This window comes from Ranitomeya imitator, chromosome 2, assembly GCF_032444005.1.
Source record: "Ranitomeya imitator isolate aRanImi1 chromosome 2, aRanImi1.pri, whole genome shotgun sequence".
NCBI lineage: Eukaryota > Metazoa > Chordata > Amphibia > Anura > Dendrobatidae > Ranitomeya > Ranitomeya imitator.
The window spans coordinates 691,142,130-691,164,554 of NC_091283.1; the positions used below are offsets into that span (position 1 = coordinate 691,142,130).

General features: G+C 42.6%; 1 protein-coding gene across 3 annotated transcripts in view; it reads right to left on the reverse strand.

Moving 5' to 3' along the window:
* Positions 1-22,425, reverse strand: part of POLR3A (RNA polymerase III subunit A) — a 567,405-nt gene that overhangs the window by 254,111 nt on the left and 290,869 nt on the right. For all 3 annotated transcript variants that reach the window (XM_069753076.1, XM_069753078.1, XM_069753077.1), the window contains exon 16: positions 1,770-1,942. In XM_069753076.1, the coding sequence (XP_069609177.1) occupies positions 1,770-1,942 (173 nt within the window). The remainder of the gene's footprint in view (positions 1-1,769; positions 1,943-22,425) is intronic.

A 22,425-nucleotide genomic window follows, 5' to 3' on the forward strand; every position in this document is an offset into this window, starting at 1 on the left:
AATGTGGTAGTCAGTAATGGTTACTTTTTTTAACCAAGCATAGGGAAAAATTATGGAGCCACTCAATTCTGAGGAAAAAATTATGGAATCACGAAAAATAAACAAACACAAAAAAATACCCCAAAACATCACTAGTATTTTGTTGCACCAACCCTTGCTTTCAGTCTCTGAGGCATGGACTTAATGAGTGTCAAACAGTACTCTTCATCAATATTGCCTCAAGTTTCTCTGATTGCTGTTGCCAGATCAGCTTTGCAGGTTGGAGCCTTGTCATGGACCATTTTCTTCAACTTCCACCAAAGATATTCAATTTGAGTGAGATCCGGACTATTTGCAGGTCATGACATTGACCGTATGTTTCTTTTTTCAAGGAATGTTTTCACAGTTTTTGCTCTATGGCAGGATGCATTATCATCTTGAAAAATGATTTAATCATCCCCAAACATCTTTTCAATTCATGGGATAAGGAAAGTGTCCAAAATATCAACATAAACCGGTGCATTTATTGAAGATGTATTGACAGCCATCTCCCCAGTGCCTTTATCTGACATGCAGCCCCATATCATCAATGACTGTGGAAATATGCATGTTCTCTTCAGGCAGGCATCTTTATAAATCTCATTGGAACGGCACCAAACAAAAGTTCCAGCATCATCACCTTGCCCAATGCAGATTCGTGATTCATCACTGACTATGACTTTCATCCAGTCATCTACAGTCCACGATTGCTTTTCCTTAGCCCATTGTAACGTTTTTTTCTGTTTAGGTGTTAATGATGGCTTTCGTGTAGCTTTTCTGTATGTAAATCCCATTTCCTTTAGGCAGTTTCCTATAGTTCGGTCACAGATGTTGACTCCAGTTTCCACCCATTCGTTCCTCATTTGTTTTGTTGTGCATTTCCTGTTTTGGAGACATATTGCTTGCAGTTTCCGGTCTTGATGCTTTGATGTCTTCCTTGGTCTACCAGTATGTTTGCCTTTAACAACCTTCCCATGTTGTATGTATTTGGTCCAGATTTTAGACACCGCTGACTGTGAACAACCAACATCTTTTGCAACATTGCGTGATGATTTACCCTCTAAAGAGTTTGATAATCCTCTCCTTTGCTTCAATTGACATCTCTCGTGTTGGAGCCATGATTCATGTCATTCCACTTGGTGCAATAGCTCTCCAAGGTGTGATCACTCCTATTTAGATGCAGACTAACGAGCAGATCTAATTTGATGCAGGTGTTAGTTTTGGTTATGAAAATTTACAGGGTGATTCCGTAATTTTTTCCTCAGAATTGAGGGACTCCATATTTTTTCCCCCATGCTTGGTTAAAAAAAGTAACCATTACTGACTACCACATTTTTTGTTCTTGATTTCTTTTAGTGTTTCTTAAAGCCAGAAAGTTGAACTGAATAAACATCCTCCATGGCCGGTGATTCCATAATTTTTGCTAGGGGTTGTAGGAGGCATCTTGAAGCGATCACCACCACCACCACCAATGGATTCTGTACAAAGTATTAAATAAATTTCAGTAAGCGTGTTCAATACTTTTTCCCTGTATCATTTCCCATTATTACACTTAAGTTAATTCATAGACATCTATAGTTTGATTTCTTTGCCTGTGTGGATTGGATGAGTTGTTACTGACTTCTGTTAGCAATTTCATGTCAATAGCCAGTATTCAGAATATATTTAGTTTGAAAATTGGTGATTTCACCCCTTGTGTATTTACACATATATACACATTTTATACATGCACATTTCTTTTAATATATTACCTCCAAAGTCTCTTCTGCACTACACCCAGGTTGCTGCTGTAACTTTCCGGTATTTAGAGCTTCAATGTACTCATCGCACTTCTTGTATCCCGCATCCAAAAGATCTTGTTTGGCCTTTAAGAGTCCTTGTCCTGGAGTGACATCTCCAATGCCAATAGAAAATCCTCTGTTTGCTGAATCGGGGGAGAGAATATGGGGGACAAATTAAGATTGTGTTTATATGGCACTGGAGTCCTGGGTTCAAATCCCACCAAGTTTCTATGTTCTCCCCATGTTTGTGTGGGTTTCCTCCGGGTTCTCCGGTTTCCTCCCACACTCCATAGACATACTGATAGGGAATCTAGATTGTGAGCCCCAATGGGGACAGTGCCAATTGTGTATGTAAAGTGCTGTAGAATTAATGGCGCTATATAAGTGAGAAAAATAAATAAAAATAAAATGGGACGTTAAAAATTTTTTTCACCATTAACTCCTTAATGACCAGGCCAAATTTTTAAAATCTGACCAGGGTCACTTTAACAACTCTGGAACGTTTTAAAGGATCACACTGATATGTAGCAGTAATTTTCCAAGAAAATTTTCAAAATTTTTAGGGATCTATTCAGTTTTGAAGTGACTTTCACGGCATGTATATTGGAAACCTCCATTTTAAAACAGCAGCAGTCAATATACTCAAATCTGCTGTCAGATAGTTTATTAACACTTCAGGTGCTTTTCAGGAATTAATGCAAAGTGGCATAACAGGAAAGAAAACATTTATGGTTACTACCTACTGTATTTTTCGGCCTATAAGACGCACTTTTTGAACCAAAAATTTTGAGGGAAAATGGGTGTGCGTCTTATAGTCAGAATGTACTTACCAGGAGTGTGGCGGCAGCAGGAGTGAGGCGATTCTGCTGACCCTAGGCTGGGAAGAGGGGGCGTTTGGTGGTCAGACACTGCAGGGCGTTGATATGACTCCATCCCAGAATGGTGCAGCAGTATTTGGTGGTGTTTGGTGATGTGAGGGCTCTGCCGACATTTTGTGAAAGACAAGAGCTCCTGCACTTCCATTGCTGTAATGCGGCGGCCACCAAGAAAATGGCCGCCGAAGGCGGCGCATGTGCAGATTGAGATCTCAGCAATCTGTGCATGCAGCAATGGAAGTGCAGGGGCTCAGGGCTTTCACAAAATCTCCCCATACCACCAAGCACTGCCAAACCTGACACATCACTCTGGGTTAGGAGTCATATCATCGCCGCCACCAGCGCTGCTGATCCCCCCACACCTGTAAGCTGAATTCGGACGGTAAGACGGACCTTCATTTGAAGCACTAATTTTTTTACCCTATTTTTCTTATGAAAATTTGAGATGCGTCTTATGGTCCGATGCGTCTTAAAAAGTCCGAAAAATACGGTACATGTCACTAACTTCTGAACAGTTCACTGTACCCGGATGACTAAGGCTGTTATTTGGGGATGAAATGCCATGGCAAACATAGGACCACTTAATCATGATACCAGGGTGCAATGGGATTAAAGAGGGAGCCCCCACACTCTGTTAACCATTTAGATGCTGTAGTCACTATTGACAGCAGCATCTATAGGGTTAAATGGCTATGGTCGGTGCCAACACCAATCGTGGCTGATTGTGGGTGTCAGCTATAGCCTACATCTGTTGGGATTGTCACCTGTCTGGGGATGCTATTCTCTTATATCTCAGGTCAGCAAAAAGACATTGGTGGTGCTTAAGGGGTTAAACAAACCCTTCCTGATGGAATACACATTTCATGTAAACAGAGCCTTAGCTTTACAGATACTTCATTCTTTAAAAATAAAAACAGACACATCTTTAAGGGTATGTGCACACGTCAGGATTTCTTGCAGAAATTTTCCTGACAAAAACAAGACATTTCTGCCAGAAATCTGCATGCGTTTTTTTCGCGTTTTTGAGCTTTTTTTGTGCGTTTGTTGTGCGTTTTTTCCAAATGCATAGAATAGCGAGAAAAACGCAGAAAATCCGCAAAATTAATGAACATGCTGCTTTTTTTTACCGCAATGTGTTTTTTTTCGTGGAAAAAAACGCATCATGTGCACAAAACATGCAGAATGCATTTTAAATGATAGGATACATAATGTATGCTTTTTAATGAGTTTTTATAGCGTTTTTATCGCGATAAAATGCGAAAAAACCTGAACGTGTGCACATACCCTAAAGGAAACCGGTCACTATAAAAATACAATCCAACCTACAGGCACCATATTAAGGAGTAGGAGAAGCTAAAGAGATTGATATAATGATTTGTAAGAAAAAGATTTCTGGGATTTTGGGTCCAGTGGGTGGTCCTATCAGTGTGTATGCAGGTGCCTGGATGCAAAGTACAGAGATCATGAGGCAGAAATAGCCAAGGGTTGATACATTGGTATTTTTATACAACAATAACTTCTAAACAATTAGGGTTAGGCTAAGTTCACACTTGCGTTGTGCAGTCTGTTCAAGACATTTGTTAAACGGACTGCACTAGCGCAAGTGCCGACGTTTGCACTGCTCTAGCGCAGATGGAGCATCTGCTAGCTCCATCTGCACTAGCAGTGCGCTAGCAGTGACGGACCCGGAAACGCTGCAGCCCGCGTCTCGGATCCGTCACTCAATGACGGCACATCGCTAGCGAACGCCCATTGTGGGCGTGCGCTAGCGATGCGTCCGCCATTGAAAGTAATGGCGGCGTTAACGGACTATGTTACACCGCATTATGCCGCGGTGTAACGTAGTCCGTTAAACGGGTCACACTAACGCAGTGTAAACACAGCCTTAGTAAATATGCAATTTAACATTATAGAGGATTATGAACAAGCTAGAAAGTCTCTCAGTACTTAACGCTAGCGGTGTGCCCAGTCTTGGGAGACTCCACGTGAGTTCTCACTTGAAGCTCCGGCTCTAGCGGGGGTCACCGGGTTTTCCCGCTAGGCTGCAAGTATCTTCCTGATCTAGTCTATTAAAGCCCGTTGAGTCTCCCATGCACCAACCGGCCCCCTTCCAACCTGTAATCCTAGTCCCAGTTGAGCCCGGTACCCTAGGTGATAGCTGGAAGTGAAGGCCCTGCTCACTTGCCCTATCCCTCCTCTCCCGCAGGCGTGCCTCTCCTGTCGCAGTCGCTGCACGGTTCTTCTCAGCTTGATAGTCGGCGAAAGTCTCAGGCTCGGGGCAGACAGGACCGGGTCTCAACTCTTGACAGGCGTAGTCCAACCTTGGGGGAATGACCAGGGCAGAGCTCAGATTATGGCTCTGACCAGCGTAAGCGGTACTCCGGAATACCTTCCGGGGGATCCGGACATTGCCAGGTGGTAAACGACACCCAGGTAGGAGAGACTTTCTGCTGAGGCCTGTCACGGTCTCAGTGGAGTCTCTGGAGCACGTCTGCCCCGCTCTCTTTCCTAGCGCCAAATCCACCTGTTTTTTGGTGGGCTGGGATTTTATATCAGGGCAGTTCTTACAGAGGGTCACCTGATCTGGTCGAGCACACAAGGTTCCGCCCTCTGCAAATCTTACAGCAAACTTTGGTTCCGCTTGATTTTGGCTGGCCAGCAGATGGCAGTCTTTCTCATTAGTGGCACATCATGCACCAATTTACCAGAGTGCTCATGTTGTCTGGTTACAAGTGACAGCGATCTCACTATGCATTCTTATACAAAGACAGCTATCAGTCACTGATAGAAAATAATAATCTTTATTTATATAGCGCCAACATATTCTGCTGTGCTTTACAATTCAGAGATTCATATACAACAGTCATAAGAATCATAGTTAAAGCAAACCTGTCAGCAGAATTTTGACTAAAATGATACCTGGGGTGAATAAATCCGTTTTGTGGTTCTTGCGTAATCAGTGTTAGATGTTTTCAGTTAATGATATGCCCGTGCTCTGGGCAGGGCTGAGGGCAGAGTCTTTTCTTCCTGCTCTGGGCCAGAGAATCCAAGTAAAGACCTGCCTACAGGCCACTCCGCAGCACAAACATGTTCCTCATCATAGAGACAGACTGTTTGTGCTTCGGGGTGGCCTGTTAGCAGATCTTTCCTTGGATTCTCTGGCTAGAGCAGGAAGATAAGACTCTGTCTACAGTCGCGCCCCGGAGAACGGGTATATCATTAACTGAAAACTTCTAACACTGCACAATGAAATACTACCTGAATTTATTAAAATGGGGGAATTCAAAAATTTGAAGTCATTGGGTATTCAATATGTGGCTCAGATTCAGGATGCACAAGGACTGTTATCCTTTGAGGCATTGCAGGAGACTTGTAGGTTTCAATATGGACAGTTGAAACATGCCTATCTTGCGCAGAGTAAAACGGTTGACATGAGAATTTCTAGGAATATTCTGGCAGACTATGTCTGTGCGATGGGAGGAACGAAAGGGGTAGCCTCGGATATCTATAGAGATTTGTTATATACGGTACCTTTCTAAATAGATTCCCTATTAAAGCAAATGAGAAATGGAAGGAAGAGTTGGGAAGGATAGAGGAGGATAAATGGGAGGATATCATGGAATATATTCCCCAATTGTCATTGAGCGAACAAAGTAGACTTTTGCAAATATATGTGGTTCACAGAGTATATAGAACTCCAGATAGGCTTTATAAGGCAGGGCTGAGACAGACTTCCGAGTGTCCTAGGTGTCAGGTATTCTACACATGCTATATGGAAAAGATCAGAGTTCCAAATCATCATAAAGTGGCCATAGCTAGATTATTGTATGTTGCGTGTAAGTTAATTACCAGGCATTGGTTGAGTGAGGTACCGCCGACTCTGCAGGAATTCTATAGACAGTCTGATATTAATATGGAAAAGGATATTTATGAAAAAAGGAAAAAGTGTGAAAACATTTGAAACACTTTGGAAACCGTGGATGGAGAGGAACTGATTCCAAGGAAATGTTGCTTCAATAAGAAGGCAATGTATGCTATTGTCCTATTCTTGTATATAGAGGCTTTATGGGAGGCGGGAGGTGAGGGTGGGAATTGGGGGTTTGTTTCAAAAAATTTTGTACACATGTTTATTCTCCTTTCTTGACAGAACTGTTTTGTCTGTCAACATGACTACTGTTAATAAAAATTATCTGATATAAAAAAAGAAAACTTCTAACACTGATTACACAAAAAGCACAAGACGGGTATCTTCACCAATGGTATCATTTTAATCAGTGTAACAACGCCAACCTAACAATGCTTGTAGTTTAGTTAGCAAAATCCTTCTGACAGGTTCGCTTTAAAGATAATACAGTAATTAATGCGAAAATAATGATGACCCTGCTTGTAAAAGTTTACAATCTACAATGGGGTGGATGAGATACAAAGTACAGGTGCTTATTTACCTTGATGGAACAGCCATCTTGAGAGAATGGGTGATAGATAAAGGTTGCATGAAGTAGTCACCAGCCAATATTTATAGTTTTGGGTGCGGTGGAGTTTGATGGAGAATTATGTTCATAGAAATAGTGAAGGGGCTATATATAAAAAGGACTTCAATTAGAGAACGTGATAGGCTAACCTAAACAGATGTATTTTTAGGGAGCCCCTAAAACTGTGTAAGCTGTGGTTAGTCCTAATTTCTTGGGGTAGAGCATTCCAAACAATTGGTGCAACTCGGGAGAAGTCTTGGACCCGGGAATGGGAGGTCCGGATTAGTGCGTATATTAGTAGAAAGTCTCTTGAGGATTGCAACAAGTGGGTAGGTTGATGAACAGAAATAAGGGAGAAGATGTAAGGGGGTGCCGCACAGTGGAGAGCTTTGTGGGGGAGAACAAGCAATTTAAATTGGATCCTGTAATGCAGGGCTCCTCAACCTGTAGCTCGGGAGCCACATGTGGCTCGCGGCCCAATGAATTGTGGCTCGCGACTGTCTGCCAGCTTGATGCATTAGGTCCAGGTCTAGCAAACAGGTATGAAGACCGCATCTCAAAATGGTGAATTTTGTGAGTAGCCCTGCACAGAATTGCAGATATGGATGCACATTTACTGGTCTTAGGGGTTTAGAGATGTTTTAGGTATGATACGCTGGAGGTTTGTACTATCTGTTAGATGAGGTGCTCAAAGCTGGATGTGACAGTGTGTTGGGAGAATACTGAATGGGGGTATTGTGGGAACCCCTGGATCTCAGTGTACTGCTCTGGAGTGATTTCTGTGGAAAAGTTTGGTTATCAGTATACCTGTAATGGGGGCTTTGGTTGACACTACTTTTGAAGGGGCTGGGAGCTAGATTTGGCTCGCGACCCTCTCTCAGTGCTTAATGTGGCTCTCGACCCTCTCTCTAAGCTGAATGTGGCTCTCAAGGTCATAAAGGTTGGGGACCACTGCTATAATGTATGGCCAGCCACTGTAATGACTGGCACAGAGCAGATGTGTCCGAGTAATGATAAGCCAGAAGGATGCTGCATTAAGGATGCACAGGAGAGAGGAAAGTTGAGTTAGGGGAAGGCCCATTAAGGTTATGTTTCCACGGTCCGGAATGGCAGCGCTTTGGACGGGGCGGGTGTTCGTTGCCGGCTTTTGTCCACGTGGTGATTCTGCATGTGTTCATTGAACACATGCGGAATCGCCGCATCCTATACATAGAACGGTGCTATTTATCTTGGGGAGACTGTGCGTTTCCGCAAGGTAAATAGACATGCTGCAGTCTATAAAGACGCGCCGCATGTGCGTATACGCAGGTTTGCCACCTGCGTCTTTGTACGCATAGTGGATATGGGATTTCATAAAATCCCATCCACTATGCTGTAACATCCGGATGCTGCAGATTGGACACTGAGGCTGTACGCAGCGTCCATTCCGCAGCAAATACGCCACGTGGAAACATACCCTAAAAGAGAATTACAGTAGTAAAGGCAGAAGTGGATCAGGGCAACTATGACGGTTTTTATTTTTTCAATGGTGAGAAAGAGGAGGATTCTAGAGATTTTCTTTAGGTGTAAGCGGCAAGAGCGGGCAAGAGATTGTATATAGGAGGTGAAGGAAAGATTGGTGTCAAACATAAAACCATGACAGCAAGCCAAATACCTAGGCGTTACTGTGGTGCCACGCACGGAGAGGGAGATGATAGATTTAGGGACGTAAGTAAACGGCGTGAGAAGATGATCAGTTTTGGAAAGGTTGAGTTTCAGACAGAGAGAGGACATGATGTTGAAAACTGCGGACAGATAATCACTGGTGTTCTGTAGAACAGCAGAGGTAATGCCAGGGGAAGAAGTGTATAGTTGGGTGTCATCAGCAAAAAGATGAAACAAAGCCAAATTTCCTTCTTGGACCCAAAGTCCCAGAAAGAGAGGAGGTGTAAATGATTAACACGTACTGAATCTTTTCTCACAAAACTATTAATCTACTCTGCTCCCCCTGTTCTATATCATGGTGCCTGCAGATTGGACTGCATTTTCATGGTGACAGGATCCCTTTAAGGAACATGTTTTAGTAAAATGTGCCAAGTAGAGCACTACATTTGAAAAAAATTATTTCTAAGCTTATTGGGAGACACAAAAGACTGCATATAGCTGCTGACACTAGGAGACAAATACCAAGCCAAATTTGTACGCTGCTCCAACAAGGGCTATATCCCTTCTGCAGCGGTTCAGCTGAGCATTTCCTATATAAGCAATTGCAGCAACTAAGAGAAATAAACAGAAGGTAATCTGGAAAAAAAACAGTTAATGGGTAGAGAACAGAGAACAATGAAAACCCATTCAGTAGAACCGAGAAGGTGCTCCAAAACAAAAAATAACCGCATGAAAAAAATGCTCTGATACAAAAGAATTTTATACGTAAGAAAATAATTCCTCTTCCCTCGCTCATGTCATTGGGGAACACAGAAGATCTTTGAATGTCGTAAAACAGAAGAAGGGAACAAAGACAAAACAATTGGTCATCTGATCAAAATCTGCTTGTAGAATCATGTAAGGCTATGTGCACAAGTTGCGGATTTTGATGCGGATCCGCAGCGTTTTTGGAAGCGTGGAATTGCATCAAATCTGCAGTGTAGTGCACAAGCAATGTTAGTCAATGTGAAATTGAGAATTGGACATGCTGCGTAAAAAAAAGTCCGAATTTGAAGCGTTTTATTTTCCGCAGCATGTCAATTCTTTTTACAGATCTGCTGCTTTTCTGTACCCTTTGACTTCCATTGTGTCAGACCAATCCGCAGCCAAACCGCAGTTTTAAAAAAGATCTGCGGATTTGCTGCGGATGTGCCAGCGAGAAACGCTGCAGATTGGGAGGGGGAAGAGTGTGTGCATCTGTGCGGGGCTGTGTGTGTGTGTGTGTGCGGGGCTGTGTGAAGGCAGGCATCGTCCGATGGGACTACTAGTCCCATCTGGCTATGCCTGCTACAATGACAGCTAGCCGGATGATGGGACAGTAGTAGTCCCATCATCCGGCTACTGTGTTCAAGTGTAAAAAAAACAAACAAAAAAAACACATAAACACATATAGACATACAGTACGTACATACTCACCATACACTTAGCCCCGAAGCCCTCTATCACATGTAAAAAAAATAAAACAACAGTATACTCCCTGATCCAATTTAATCCTTTAAATAACGAGTGTCTCACGACGATCTCCCCTGGAAAGCCGTCACATTGGCAGATGAGACCGCTCTCCAGGGGCTCCGGTGATATAGTGACAGGAGGTAATCCTCCGCACTGTATCCCTCCGTCGTGAGTTCAGTATAGTTCATACTGTCACTTGTGGCACCTCTGTGTGGGAAAATTATCCTGCAGCGTTGCCGTAAAGTGAGAGCCTGAACTCAGGTAACCTCTTCAGTGATGCATGGCAGTAGCCATTGTCTCCTGTCAGTGTGTCACTGGAGGCCTATAGAGTTGTCATCTCTCCTGATGTGACAGCTCTATAGGGGAGATCGTTGTGGGACACTCGTTATTAAATGGACCGTGTCAGACCAGGGAGTATTTGTGTTGGTTTATTATTAGTGATGAGCGAATATACTCATTACTCGAGATTTCCAGAGCACGCTCGGGTGTCCTCCGAGTATTTTTAAGTGCTCGGAGTTTTAGTTTTTAGCGCCGCAGCTGAATGATTTACATCTGTTAACAAGCATAAGTACATGTGGGGGTTGCCTGGTTGCTAGGGAATCCCCACATGTACTTATGCTGGCTAACAGATATAAATCATTCAGCTGCGGCACCAAAAACAAACTCTGAGCACTAAAAAATACTCGGAGGACACCCGAGCGTGCTCGGGAAATCTCGAGTATCGAGTATATTCGCCCATCACTATTTATTATTTTTTATTTATTATATTATTTTTTTCTTTGCTTGTAGCCGGGCGGGACGGGGAAGTACGCCAGGGGGCCAATGTTTATATCCTGGGAAGGGGTTAATACCCATGGATCTTCCCAGGCTATGAATATCAGCCTACAGCTGTCTGCATAGCCTTTTCTGGCTATTAATTATAGGGGGAGCCCACAATGTTTTTTTTGGGGGGGTCCCCCTATTTTAATAGCCAGTAAAGGCAAAATATACAGCTATGGGCTGATATTCATAGCCTGGGAAGATCCATGGGTATTAACCCCTTCCCAGGCTATAAACATCGGCCCCTAGTCACTGGCTTTCCCTCTCTGGCACAGAAAATTGCGCGGGAGCCCAGACCATTTTAAAAAAAAAAGTTTTAATAAATTAAAGTTATACTGACTTTAAGGCTGGGGTCACACTTGTGAGAAACTTGCACGAGTCTCTCGCATCAATACCTGGCACTGCTGCCGGCATTCGGGACCGGAGCGTGCGGATACAGGTATTTCTATGCAGCTGAATGCTCCGATCCCGAGTGCCGGCAGCAGTGACAGGTATTGAGGTGTGAGACTCGTGTGAGGTTCTTGCAAGTGTGACCCCGGCCTAACACAGATTTTGTGTGTGTGTGTGTGTGTCTTTATTTAACGCTTGATGTACCACCATTTTATTATGTTTATTACTAAATATCAGGCTTGGTATTATGTATCTATAGATATATCTATCTATAGATATATCTATCTATAGATATATCTATCTATAGATATATCTATCTATAGATATATCTATCTATAGATATATCTATCTATAGATACAGTGGGGCAAAAAAGTATTTAGTCAGTCAGCAATAGTGCAAGTTCCACCACTTAAAAAGATGAGAGGCGTATGTAATTTACATCATAGGTAGACCTCAACTATGGGAGACAAACTGAGAAAAAAAAATCCAGAAAATCACATTGTTTGTTTTTTTATCATTTTTTTTGCATATTATGGTGGAAAATAAGTATTTGGTCAGAAATAAACAATCAAGATTTCTGTCTCTCACAGACCTGTAACTTCTTTTTTAAGAGTCTCCTCTTTCCTCCACTCATTACCTGTAGTAATGGCACCTGTTTAAACTTGTTATCAGTATAAAAAGACACCTGTGCACACCCTCAAACAGTCTGACTCCAAACTCCACTATGGTGAAGACCAAAGAGCTGTCAAAGGACACCAGAAACAAAATTGTAGCCCTGCACCAGGTTGGGAAGACTGAATCTGCAATAGCCAACCAGCTTGGAGTGAAGAAATCAACAGTGGGAGCAATAATTAAAAAATGGAAGACATACAAGACCACTGATAATCTCCCTCGAACTGGGGCTCCACGCAAAATCCCACCCCGTGGGGTCAGAATGATCACAAGAACGGTGAGCAAAAATCCCAGAACCACGCGGGGGGACCTAGTGAATGAACTGCAGAGAGCTGGGACCAATGTAACAAGGCCTACCATAAGTAACACACTACGCCACCATGGACTCAGATCCTGCAGTGCCAGACGTGTCCCACTGTTTAAACCAGTACATGTCTGGGCCCGTCTGAAGCTTGCTAGAGAGCATTTGGACCCCGGGGTGGTGGCGCCGCAGACCTGAGGTATCTATGCTGCACTAACATATGTCTATTGTCCTATATGCTAGTCTGGATGTGGGTGATGGATGCTTTCTACCAGCGTAGTGGTATTTTCCTATGTTATGGATCACTAGCACACCAACAATTGCTATGGGGTTTGTATTTGTGATTATGAGCAATGTGTTAGCCTCTTACCTGCGGCCCCTGGTGTAGTTATCACCGTCATAGTTTTCCCTCTGTTGTAATTTTATATTTTAATATTTTCTATTTGCATTTAAATAAAGAATAAATCTTTTTTTGATAATGATCCCCTTGTTTTGTGCAATATTTGCTTATAGGATTTATCTGTCGTAATTGCATGGGATTTCTTTTGCTAGTAGTCCCTGTATAGGCACAGGTGGTTTGTGATTAAACACGCTGTGTATTGTTTATCAATTTTGGCTCTAATTGTTGCTGTTTATTTTCACAGAAATATCTCTGATTCACAATGGATTACAGAAATAGGGATGCTACCTGGCAGGCTCAAGCTGCCCAGGTCTTTGATGGTGATGCTACTAATCTGATGACGGGTGTTCAGGGTGATGTGAGTGGTTTACAAACGCAGATCAAACGTCTATTACACAAACGTACTAGGATGTGGTGGAATAGAGCCCTCCTGGAGAATTATTTGAGGAAAAAAATTATTCCACGTGGCTTGAGGATTCAGGTGTTCCCGTCTTTTCCAGTGAGTGATGAAAATTTTATAACAAAATGGGAAGAAATTTGTACCAAATCATCTCTTCAGTTCATGGAACTATTAATTGAATTGAACAAAAAATCGGTTTTGGCTGTGGAAGTTGAAATTGATGAATTATTTGGTAATCTTAAGGAGGTGTCTTCAGCTGAGAATTTGACCACGTTTAATATGACTATGGATAAAAATTCAGACGAATGGGAAAAACAAATCAAAACTATTCATGCCAAAAAAATATCACGTGACAATAATGATTACCAACAAGGTACGGTATATAGATGGAGAAACAATGGTACTAGGAGGCAAAGATCTGTTTCGTTCTCATCTGTCTCATCTTCGGGTGAAACTTCGGATACGTCACACTCCATGAAAACAAGGTTTGGGAATAACAATAAAAGAAAGAAGGAACAAAGAACAGATGCTAATAAACGCAACCCTGGTCCCAACCCACGGAGCGATTCCTTGAAGGTGATCAATTTATCTGATCATGTATTTAGTAATGAGGAAATTTATGTGTTATCTAAGGGTTTAACCTTTTCTCCTAGCACAAGATGTGATAAATTTACGGTTATCAAGGATCTGCACGTTTTTGGACGATCGTTACTTTTTAAGAAATGGTACCATAGTGAGGAGATCCAAAAATTATTCCCCTTACCATCTGAACAGGCAGCATTGAGGACATTGGAGGAACTAGCCGTGGAGCATCAGGGTCCATCTTTGGGTAAGGTTCCCCCTTCTCTCCGCCCAAAATCCACGAGGTTTCCACCCTTATCTGCTTGTCCAAATGTGGAGATTTTTGTTCAACTCACCACCAATGATCTCGAAAGTATACCATCGCATATTCATCATAATAATCTGACTGTCTCTCAGCACCAGTGCATAAAACGCCTCAAAAACTTGAAAAATATTGTAATTAAACCGGCCGATAAAGGCGGAAATATCGTCGTCTGGCCCACTAAGTTATATGAGGCTGAGGCTTATCGGTTGCTGAGGGACACGTCTTGTTACAGAAAATTAACATACAATCCTCTATCTTCATATAAGGAACAACTACGGAAAATCCTTTGGAATGCAGAGGAGAGGCATATAATCACCACGGAAGTACGTGACATCTTGATGGTTAAGGATCCACGAATATCAACATTATACCTTTTGCCTAAGGTTCACAAGAGTTTGCAGGTTCCCCCAGGTAGGCCCATCATATCTGGGGTTGGTGGCCTTACGGAGGGCATCGGGAGGTATATTGACTCGTTCCTCAAGCCCCTGGTGGAGACGATCCCATCATATACTAGGGACACGTCTGATTTTTTAAAAAAGATTGACTCAATTCACATTGACGAGGATATGATCCTCGCCACTTGTGATGTTGAGTCTTTATATACGAACATTCGCCACCAGGATGGCTTGAGGGCGGTCTCCTATTTTCTGACCATGACGGATTTATCGACTGATGATACTGAGTTTTTGTTGGTTTTGTTAGAATTTTTACTTACAAAAAATTTTTTTCTTTTTAATGGGTCCTTCTTCCTACAGCTCCAGGGGACAGCAATGGGGGCGGCATGTGCGCCCTCGTATGCGAATCTGTTCCTGGGGCTGTGGGAGAGGGACCTGTTCTCGTCAGATCGGGGTGTGTCGATTGAGCGGGTCATTTTTTGGACCCGCTACATCGATGACATTTTCCTGATCTGGCGAGGTACTTCTTCTGAGTTAAATTCTTTTTTTCAAGTTCTTAACAATAATGATTTGAATATTCATTTATCGTTTAATTCCAGTTATCATCAAGTTGAATTTTTGGATGTTGTGGTCAGAAGGGGCCCTGATGGTCTGTTGTCCTCCGATGCCTTCCGTAAGGTCACGGCTGTGAACTCGGTCCTCCATGCTAGTTCCTCACACCCTCCTCATGTGGTTAACGCTGTCCCCACAGGACAATTTTTACGCATCAAGAGAATTTGTTCCAACATTTCGGATTTTGAGATCAGAGCTGAAGAAATGAAGGCCCGGTTTTTGGAGAGAGGTTACAGCAAAAGGTCTATCAAGAGGGCATACAATAGGGCAAGAAATACGGATCGCCATCAATTATTATATGCACCCAAAAAGAAGGAATTAAGTAATGAGGTAAGGTTGGTCACCACATATAATTCCCATTGGAACAAGCTGTACCAAATTATGGACAAACATTGGCCTATACTTTTGGCTGATCCTGTACCTGTCACCCAAACCATCATTGACAGCTAGGAAATCTCCCAGTTTGGGTGATATTTTGGTTAGGAGTTATTATACACCTAAAACTTCCCCATCTCCTTTCAGTTCTGACCAAAAGAAATCATTGCCACCTTGGGGCTGCAAGCCATGTGGGAAATGTGTGGCATCCCATACGTTGTGTCAGCCAAGGAGTTCACCTCAACAGATGGACGTATATTCAAAATAACACATACCATCACATGTGCTACTACGGCTGTAGTTTATTATGCGTCCTGTCCTTGTACCAAGATCTATATTGGTTTGACAACAAGAGCCCTGAAAATTAGAGTTAGGGAACATGTAAGAGATATCCTGGCGGCCAAAAATGAGGATAATATGGAGATTCTGAAAAGTGTACCGAGGCATTTTAAGCAATTTCATGCCTGTGATCCTACGGTTCTGCAAGTCAAGGGGATTGATTGTGTTCATCTGAATTTGCGGGGTGGCAGTGTGGGTCGGTTGTTAGCCCAAAAGGAGGCTCGTTGGATCTGGGAACTACGTACTATGTATCCACAAGGCCTAAACGAAATGATTAGTTACGCCCCTTTTCTCTGATCAACCCGTTATCAGATTTTTTAATGGCCTCGTCAGGGGTTTTTAATTTTAATTTTTTTTAACTGTTATTAATTATGTGTTTTTCTTTCTTCTTTTTTCTTAGTTCATTTGTATTGAGTTTAATTGTCTATCTGGCTTGTCCCATGATGTCTCTCAATATTTCATGAAGAGGATCTTATTAGCACCTTTGGACTTTTGGAACAATGATTCTTTGCACAATATGCACTTTATGAGCTTGTGTGTTTTTCTAATATATTATCTTCATCTATGTGTACCAATTGTTTCACACTGGTATATATAATATGTTCATATGTATTTCAAGTATCTGATAAAATGTTTCATGTATCACTATGTATCGTTGACACATTGGTATATTTGTATTAACCCCTCTGTGACCTTAGACGTACTATCCCGTCGAGGTGCCCTGGGCTTATCTGACCCTGGACGGGATAGTACGTCATAGCCGATCGGCCGCGCTCACGGGGGGAGCGCGGCCGATCGCGGCCGGGTGTCAGCTGCTTATCGCAGCTGACATCCGGCACTATGTGCCAGGAGCGGTCACGGACCGCCCCCGGCACATTAACCCCTGGCACACCGCGATCAAAGATGATCGCGATGTGCCGGCGGTACAGGGAAGCACCGCGCAGGGAGGGGGCTCCCTGCGGGCTTCCCTGAGCCCCCCGCAGCAACGCGATGTGATCGCGTTGCTGCGAGGGTCTCCTCACCTCCCTCCCTGCTCGAGCCCCGGATCCAAGATGGCCGCGGATCCGGGTCCTGCAGGGAGGGAGGTGGCTTCACAGAGCCTGCTCAGAGCAGGCACTGTGAAGCAGCCTGCACTCCTATCAGATCAGTGATCTGACAGAGTGCTGTGCAAACTGTCAGATCACTGATCTGTGATGTCCCCCCCTGGGACAAAGTAAAAAAGTAAAAAAAAAAATTTCCAAATGTGTAAAAAAAATAAAAAAAAATATTCCAAAATAATGAAAAAAAAAAAAAAATATTATTCCCATAAATACATTTCTTCATCTAAATAAAAAAAAAAAACCAATAAAAGTACACATATTTAGTATCGCCGCGTCCGTAACGGCCCGACCTATAAAACTGGCCCACTAGTTAACCCCTTCAGTAAACACCGTAAGAAAAAAAAAAAAAAAACGAGGCAAAAAACAACGCTTTATTATCATACCGCCGAACAAAAAGTGGAATAACACGCGATCAAAAGGACAGATATAAATAACCATGGTACCGCTGAAAGCGTCATATTGTCCCGCAAAAAAAGAGCCGCCATACAGCATCATCAGCAAAAAAATAAAAAAGTTATAGTCCTGAGAATAAAGCGATGCAAAAATAATTATTTTTTCTGTAAAATAGTTTTTATCGTATAAAAGCACCAAACCATAAAAAAATGATATAAATGAGGTATCGCTGTAATCGTACTGACCCGAAGAATAAAACTGATTTATCAATTTAACCAAACGCGGAACGGTATAAACGCCTCCCCCAATAGAAATTCATGAATAGCTGGCTTTTGGTCATTCTTCCTCACAAAAATCGGAATAAAAAGCGATAAAAAAATGTCACGTGCCCAAAAATGTTTTCAATAAAAACGTCAACTCGTCCCGCAAAAAACAAGACCTCACATGACTCTGTGGACCAAAATATGGAAAAATTATAGCTCTCAAAATGTGGTATTGCAAAAAATATTTTTTGCAATAAAAAGGGTCTTTCAGTGTGTGACGGCTGCCAATCATAAAAATCCGCTAAAAAACTCGCTATAAAAGTAAATCAAACCCCCCTTCATCACCCCCTTAGTTAGGGAAAAATAAAAAAAAATGTATTTATTTCCATTTTCCCATTAGGGCTAGGGTTAGGGCTAGGGTTAGGGCTAGGGCTAGGGTTAGGGCTAGGGTTAGGGCTAGGGTTAGGGCTAGGGTTAGGGCTAGGGTTAGGGCTAGGGTTAGGGCTAGGGCTAGGGTTAGGGCTAGGGTTAGGGCTAGGGTTAGGGCTAGGGTTAGGGCTAGGGTTAGGGCTAGGATTAGGGTTAGGGTTAGGGTTGGGGCTACAGTTAGGGTTGGGGCTAAAGTTAGGGTTAGGGTTTAGATTACATTTACAGTTGGGAATAGGGTTGGGATTAGGGTTAGGGGTGTGTCAGGGTTAGAGGTGTGGTTAGGGTTACCGTTGGAATTAGGGTTAGGGGTGTGTTTAGATTAGGGTTTCAGTTATAATTGGGGGGTTTCCACTGTTTCGGCACATCAGGGGCTCTCCAAACACGACATGGCGTCCGATCTCAATTCCAGCCAATTCTGCGTTGAAAAAGTAAAACAGTGCTCCTTCCCTTCCGAGCTCTCCTGTGTGCCCAAACAGGGGTTTACCCCAACATATGGGGTATCAGCGTACTCAGGACAAATTGGACAACAACTTTTGTGGACCAATTTCTCCTGTTACCCTTGGGAAAATACAAAACTGGGGGCTAAAAAATAATTTTTGTGGGAAAACAAAAAGATTTTTTATTTTCACGGCTCTGCGTTATAAACTGTAGTGAAACACTTGGGGGTTCAAAGTTCTCACAACACATCTAGATAAGTTCATTGAGGGGTCTAGTTTCCAATATGGGGTCACTTGTGGGGGGTTTCTACTGTTTAGGTACATTAGGGGCTCTGCAAACGCAATGTGATGCCTGCAGACCAATCCATCTAAGTCTGCATTCCAAATGATGCTCCTTCCCTTCCGAGCCCTCCCATGCGCCCAAACGGTGGTTCCCCCCCACATATCGGGTATCAGCGTACTCAGGACAAATTGGACAACAACTTTTGTGGACCAATTTCTCCTGTTACCCTTGGGAAAATACAAAACTGGGGGCTAAAAAATAATTTTTGTGGGAAAACAAAAAGATTTTTTATTTTCACGGCTCTGCGTTATAAACTGTAGTGAAACACTTGGGGGTTCAAAGTTCTCACAACACATCTAGATAAGTTCATTGAGGGGTCTAGTTTCCAATATGGGGTCACTTGTGGGGGGTTTCTACTGTTTAGGTACATTAGGGGCTCTGCAAACGCAATGTGACGCCTGCAGACCAATCCATCTAAGTCTGCATTCCAAATGATGCTCCTTCCCTTCCGAGCCCTCCCATGCGCCCAAACGGTGGTTCCCCCCCACATATCGGGTATCAGCGTACTCAGGACAAATTGGACAACAACATTTAGGGTCCAATTTCTCCTGCTAACCTTGGAAAAATACAAAACTGGGGGCTAAAATATAATTTTTGTGGAAAAAAAAATATTTTTTATTTGCATGGCTCTGCGTTATAAACTGTAGTGAAATACTTGGGGGTTCAAAGCTCTCACAACACATCAAGATGAGTTCCTTAGGGGGTCTACTTTCCAAAATGGTGTCACTTGTGGGGGGTTTCTACTGTTTAGGTACATTAGGGGCTCTGCAAACGCAATGTGACGCCTGCAGACCATTCCATCTAAGTCTGCATTCCAAATGGCGCTCCTTCCCTTCCGAACCCTCCCATGCGCCCAAACAGTGGTTCCCCCCCACATATGGGGTATCAGCGTACTCAGGACAAATTGGACAACAACTTTTGTGGTCCAATTTCTCCTCTTACCCTAGAGAAAATACAAAACTGGGGGCTAAAAAATAATTTTTGTGGGAAAAAAATTTTGTTTTATTTTTATGGCTCTGCATTATAAACTTCTGTGAAGCCCTTGGTGGGTCAAAGTGCTCACCACACATCCAGATAAGTTCCTTAGGGGGTCTACTTTCCAAAATGGTGTCACTTGTGGGGGGTTTCAATGTTTAGGCACATCAGTGGCTCTCCAAACGCAACATGGCGTCCCATCTCAATTCCTGTCAATTTTGCATTGAAAAGTCAAACGGCGCTCCTTCCCTTCCGAGCTCTCCCATGCGCCCAAACAGTGGTTTACTGCCACATATGGGGTATCAGCGTACTCGGGACAAATTGGACAACAACTTTTGAGGTCCAATTTCTTCTCTTACCCTTGGAAAAGTAAAAAATTGGGGGCAAAAATATAATTTTTGTGAAAAAATATGATTTTTTATTTTTACGGTTCTGCATTATAAACTTCTGTGAAGCACTTGGTGGGTCAAAGTGCTCACCACACCTCTAGATAAGTTCCTTAGGGGGTCTACTTTCCAAAATGGTGTCACTTGTGGGGGGTTTCAATGTTTAGGCACATCAGTGGCTCTCCAAACGCAACATGGCGTCCCATCTCAATTTCTGTCAATTTTGCATTGAAAAGTCAAACTGCGCTCCTTCCCTTCCGAGCTCTCCCATGCGCCCAAACAGTGGTTTACTGCCACATATGGGGTATCAGCGTACTCAGGACAAATTGGACAACAACTTTTGAGGTCCAATTTCTTCTCTTACCCTTGGAAAAATAAAAAATTGGGGGCAAAAATATAATTTTTGTGAAAAAATATGATTTTTTATTTTTACGGTTCTGCATTATAAACTTCTGTGAAGCACTTGGTGGGTCAAAGTGCTCACCACACATCCAGATAAGTTCCTTAGGGGGTCTACTTTCCAAAATGGTGTCACTTGTGGGGGGTTTCAATGTTTAGGCACATCAGTGGCTCTCCAAACGCAACATGGCGTCCCATCTCAATTCCTGTCAAGTTTGCATTGAAAAGTCAAATAGCGCTCCTTCCCTTCCGAGCTCTCCCATGCGCCCAAACAGTGGTTTACTGCCACATATGGGGTATCAGCGTACTCAGGACAAATTGGACAACAACTTTTTGGGTCCAATTTCTCCTGTTACCCTTGGTAAAATAAAACAAATTGGAGCTGAAGTAAATTTTTTGTGTAAAAAAGTTAAATGTTCATTTTTATTTAAACATTCCAAAAATTCCTATTAAACACCTGAAGGGTTAATAAACTTCTTGAATGTGGTTTTGAGCACCTTGAGGGGTGCAGTTTTTAGAATGGTGTCACACTTGGGCATTTTCTATCATATAGACCCCTCAAAATGACTTCAAATGAGACGTGGTCCCTAAAAAAAAATGGTGTTGTAAAAATGAGAAATTGCTGGTCAACTTTTAACCCTTATAACTCCCTAACAAAAAAAAAATTGGTTCCAAAATTATGCTGATGTAAAGGAGACATGTGGGAAATGTTACTTATTAAGTATTTTGTGTGACATATCTCTGTGATTTAATTGCATAAAAATTCAAAGTTTGAAAATTGCGAAATTTTCAAAATTTTCGCCAAATTTCCGTTTTTTTCACAAATAAACGCAGGTACTATCAAAGAAATTTTACCACTATCATGAAGTACAATATGTCACGAGAAAACAATGTCAGAATCACCAGGATCCGTTGAAGCGTTTCGGAGTTATAACCTCATAAAGGGACAGTGGTCAGAATTGTAAAAATTGGCCTGGTCATTAACGTGCAAACCACCCTTGGGGGTAAAGGGGTTAATAACTAGTTGTGGTTATTATTATTTAATTTTTGTGATGATTCATTCTCATGTATTGCGGTATAATTATTGTTCACATTTATTTCTCACACTTTAATCTATATATTTATTGTCTTCATTATATGACAATGTATTTTTTATGATAATTGTTATTACTTTGTAATAATGCACTTTAGATAGTAGCTCTCTTGCGTTTCGATTTGGTTCACTTGGATCCCCTTTATGGCCAGTGCGCATGCCCGTTGTGTCAGCTTGTTTACCTTCGCTGACGGCGTCTCCATCGCAACGCTCCAGCGTGCGAGCAGTGTCGTCCCACGTCATTGTGGGTGGTTCTTGCTCTGCCTCCTTGCGATGACGCACTCTGCGAGGTGTACGCTTCCTGTTCCGACTGGGCATGCGCCGATACACGGCCGATACTTAGCGTCTTTTGATGTCCTGTTTCTCATTGGGTGGCCAGTTGTATATATGCTGTTACAAGTCCTGACGACGCCACTCCCCCGGAAGAAGGCACGCACGCCGAAACGCGCGTAAAGGGGTGGTGGCGCCGCAGACCTGAGGTATCTATGCTGCACTAACATATGTCTATTGTCCTATATGCTAGTCTGGATGTGGGTGCTGGATGCTTTCTACCAGCGTAGTGGTATTTTCCTATGTTATAGATCACTAGCACACCAACAATTGCTATGGGGTTTGTATTTGTGATTATGAGCAATGTGTTAGCCTCTTACCTGCGGCCCCTGGTGTAGTTATCACCGTCATAGTTTTCCCTCTGTTGTAATTTTATATTTTAATATTTTCTATTTGCATTTAAATA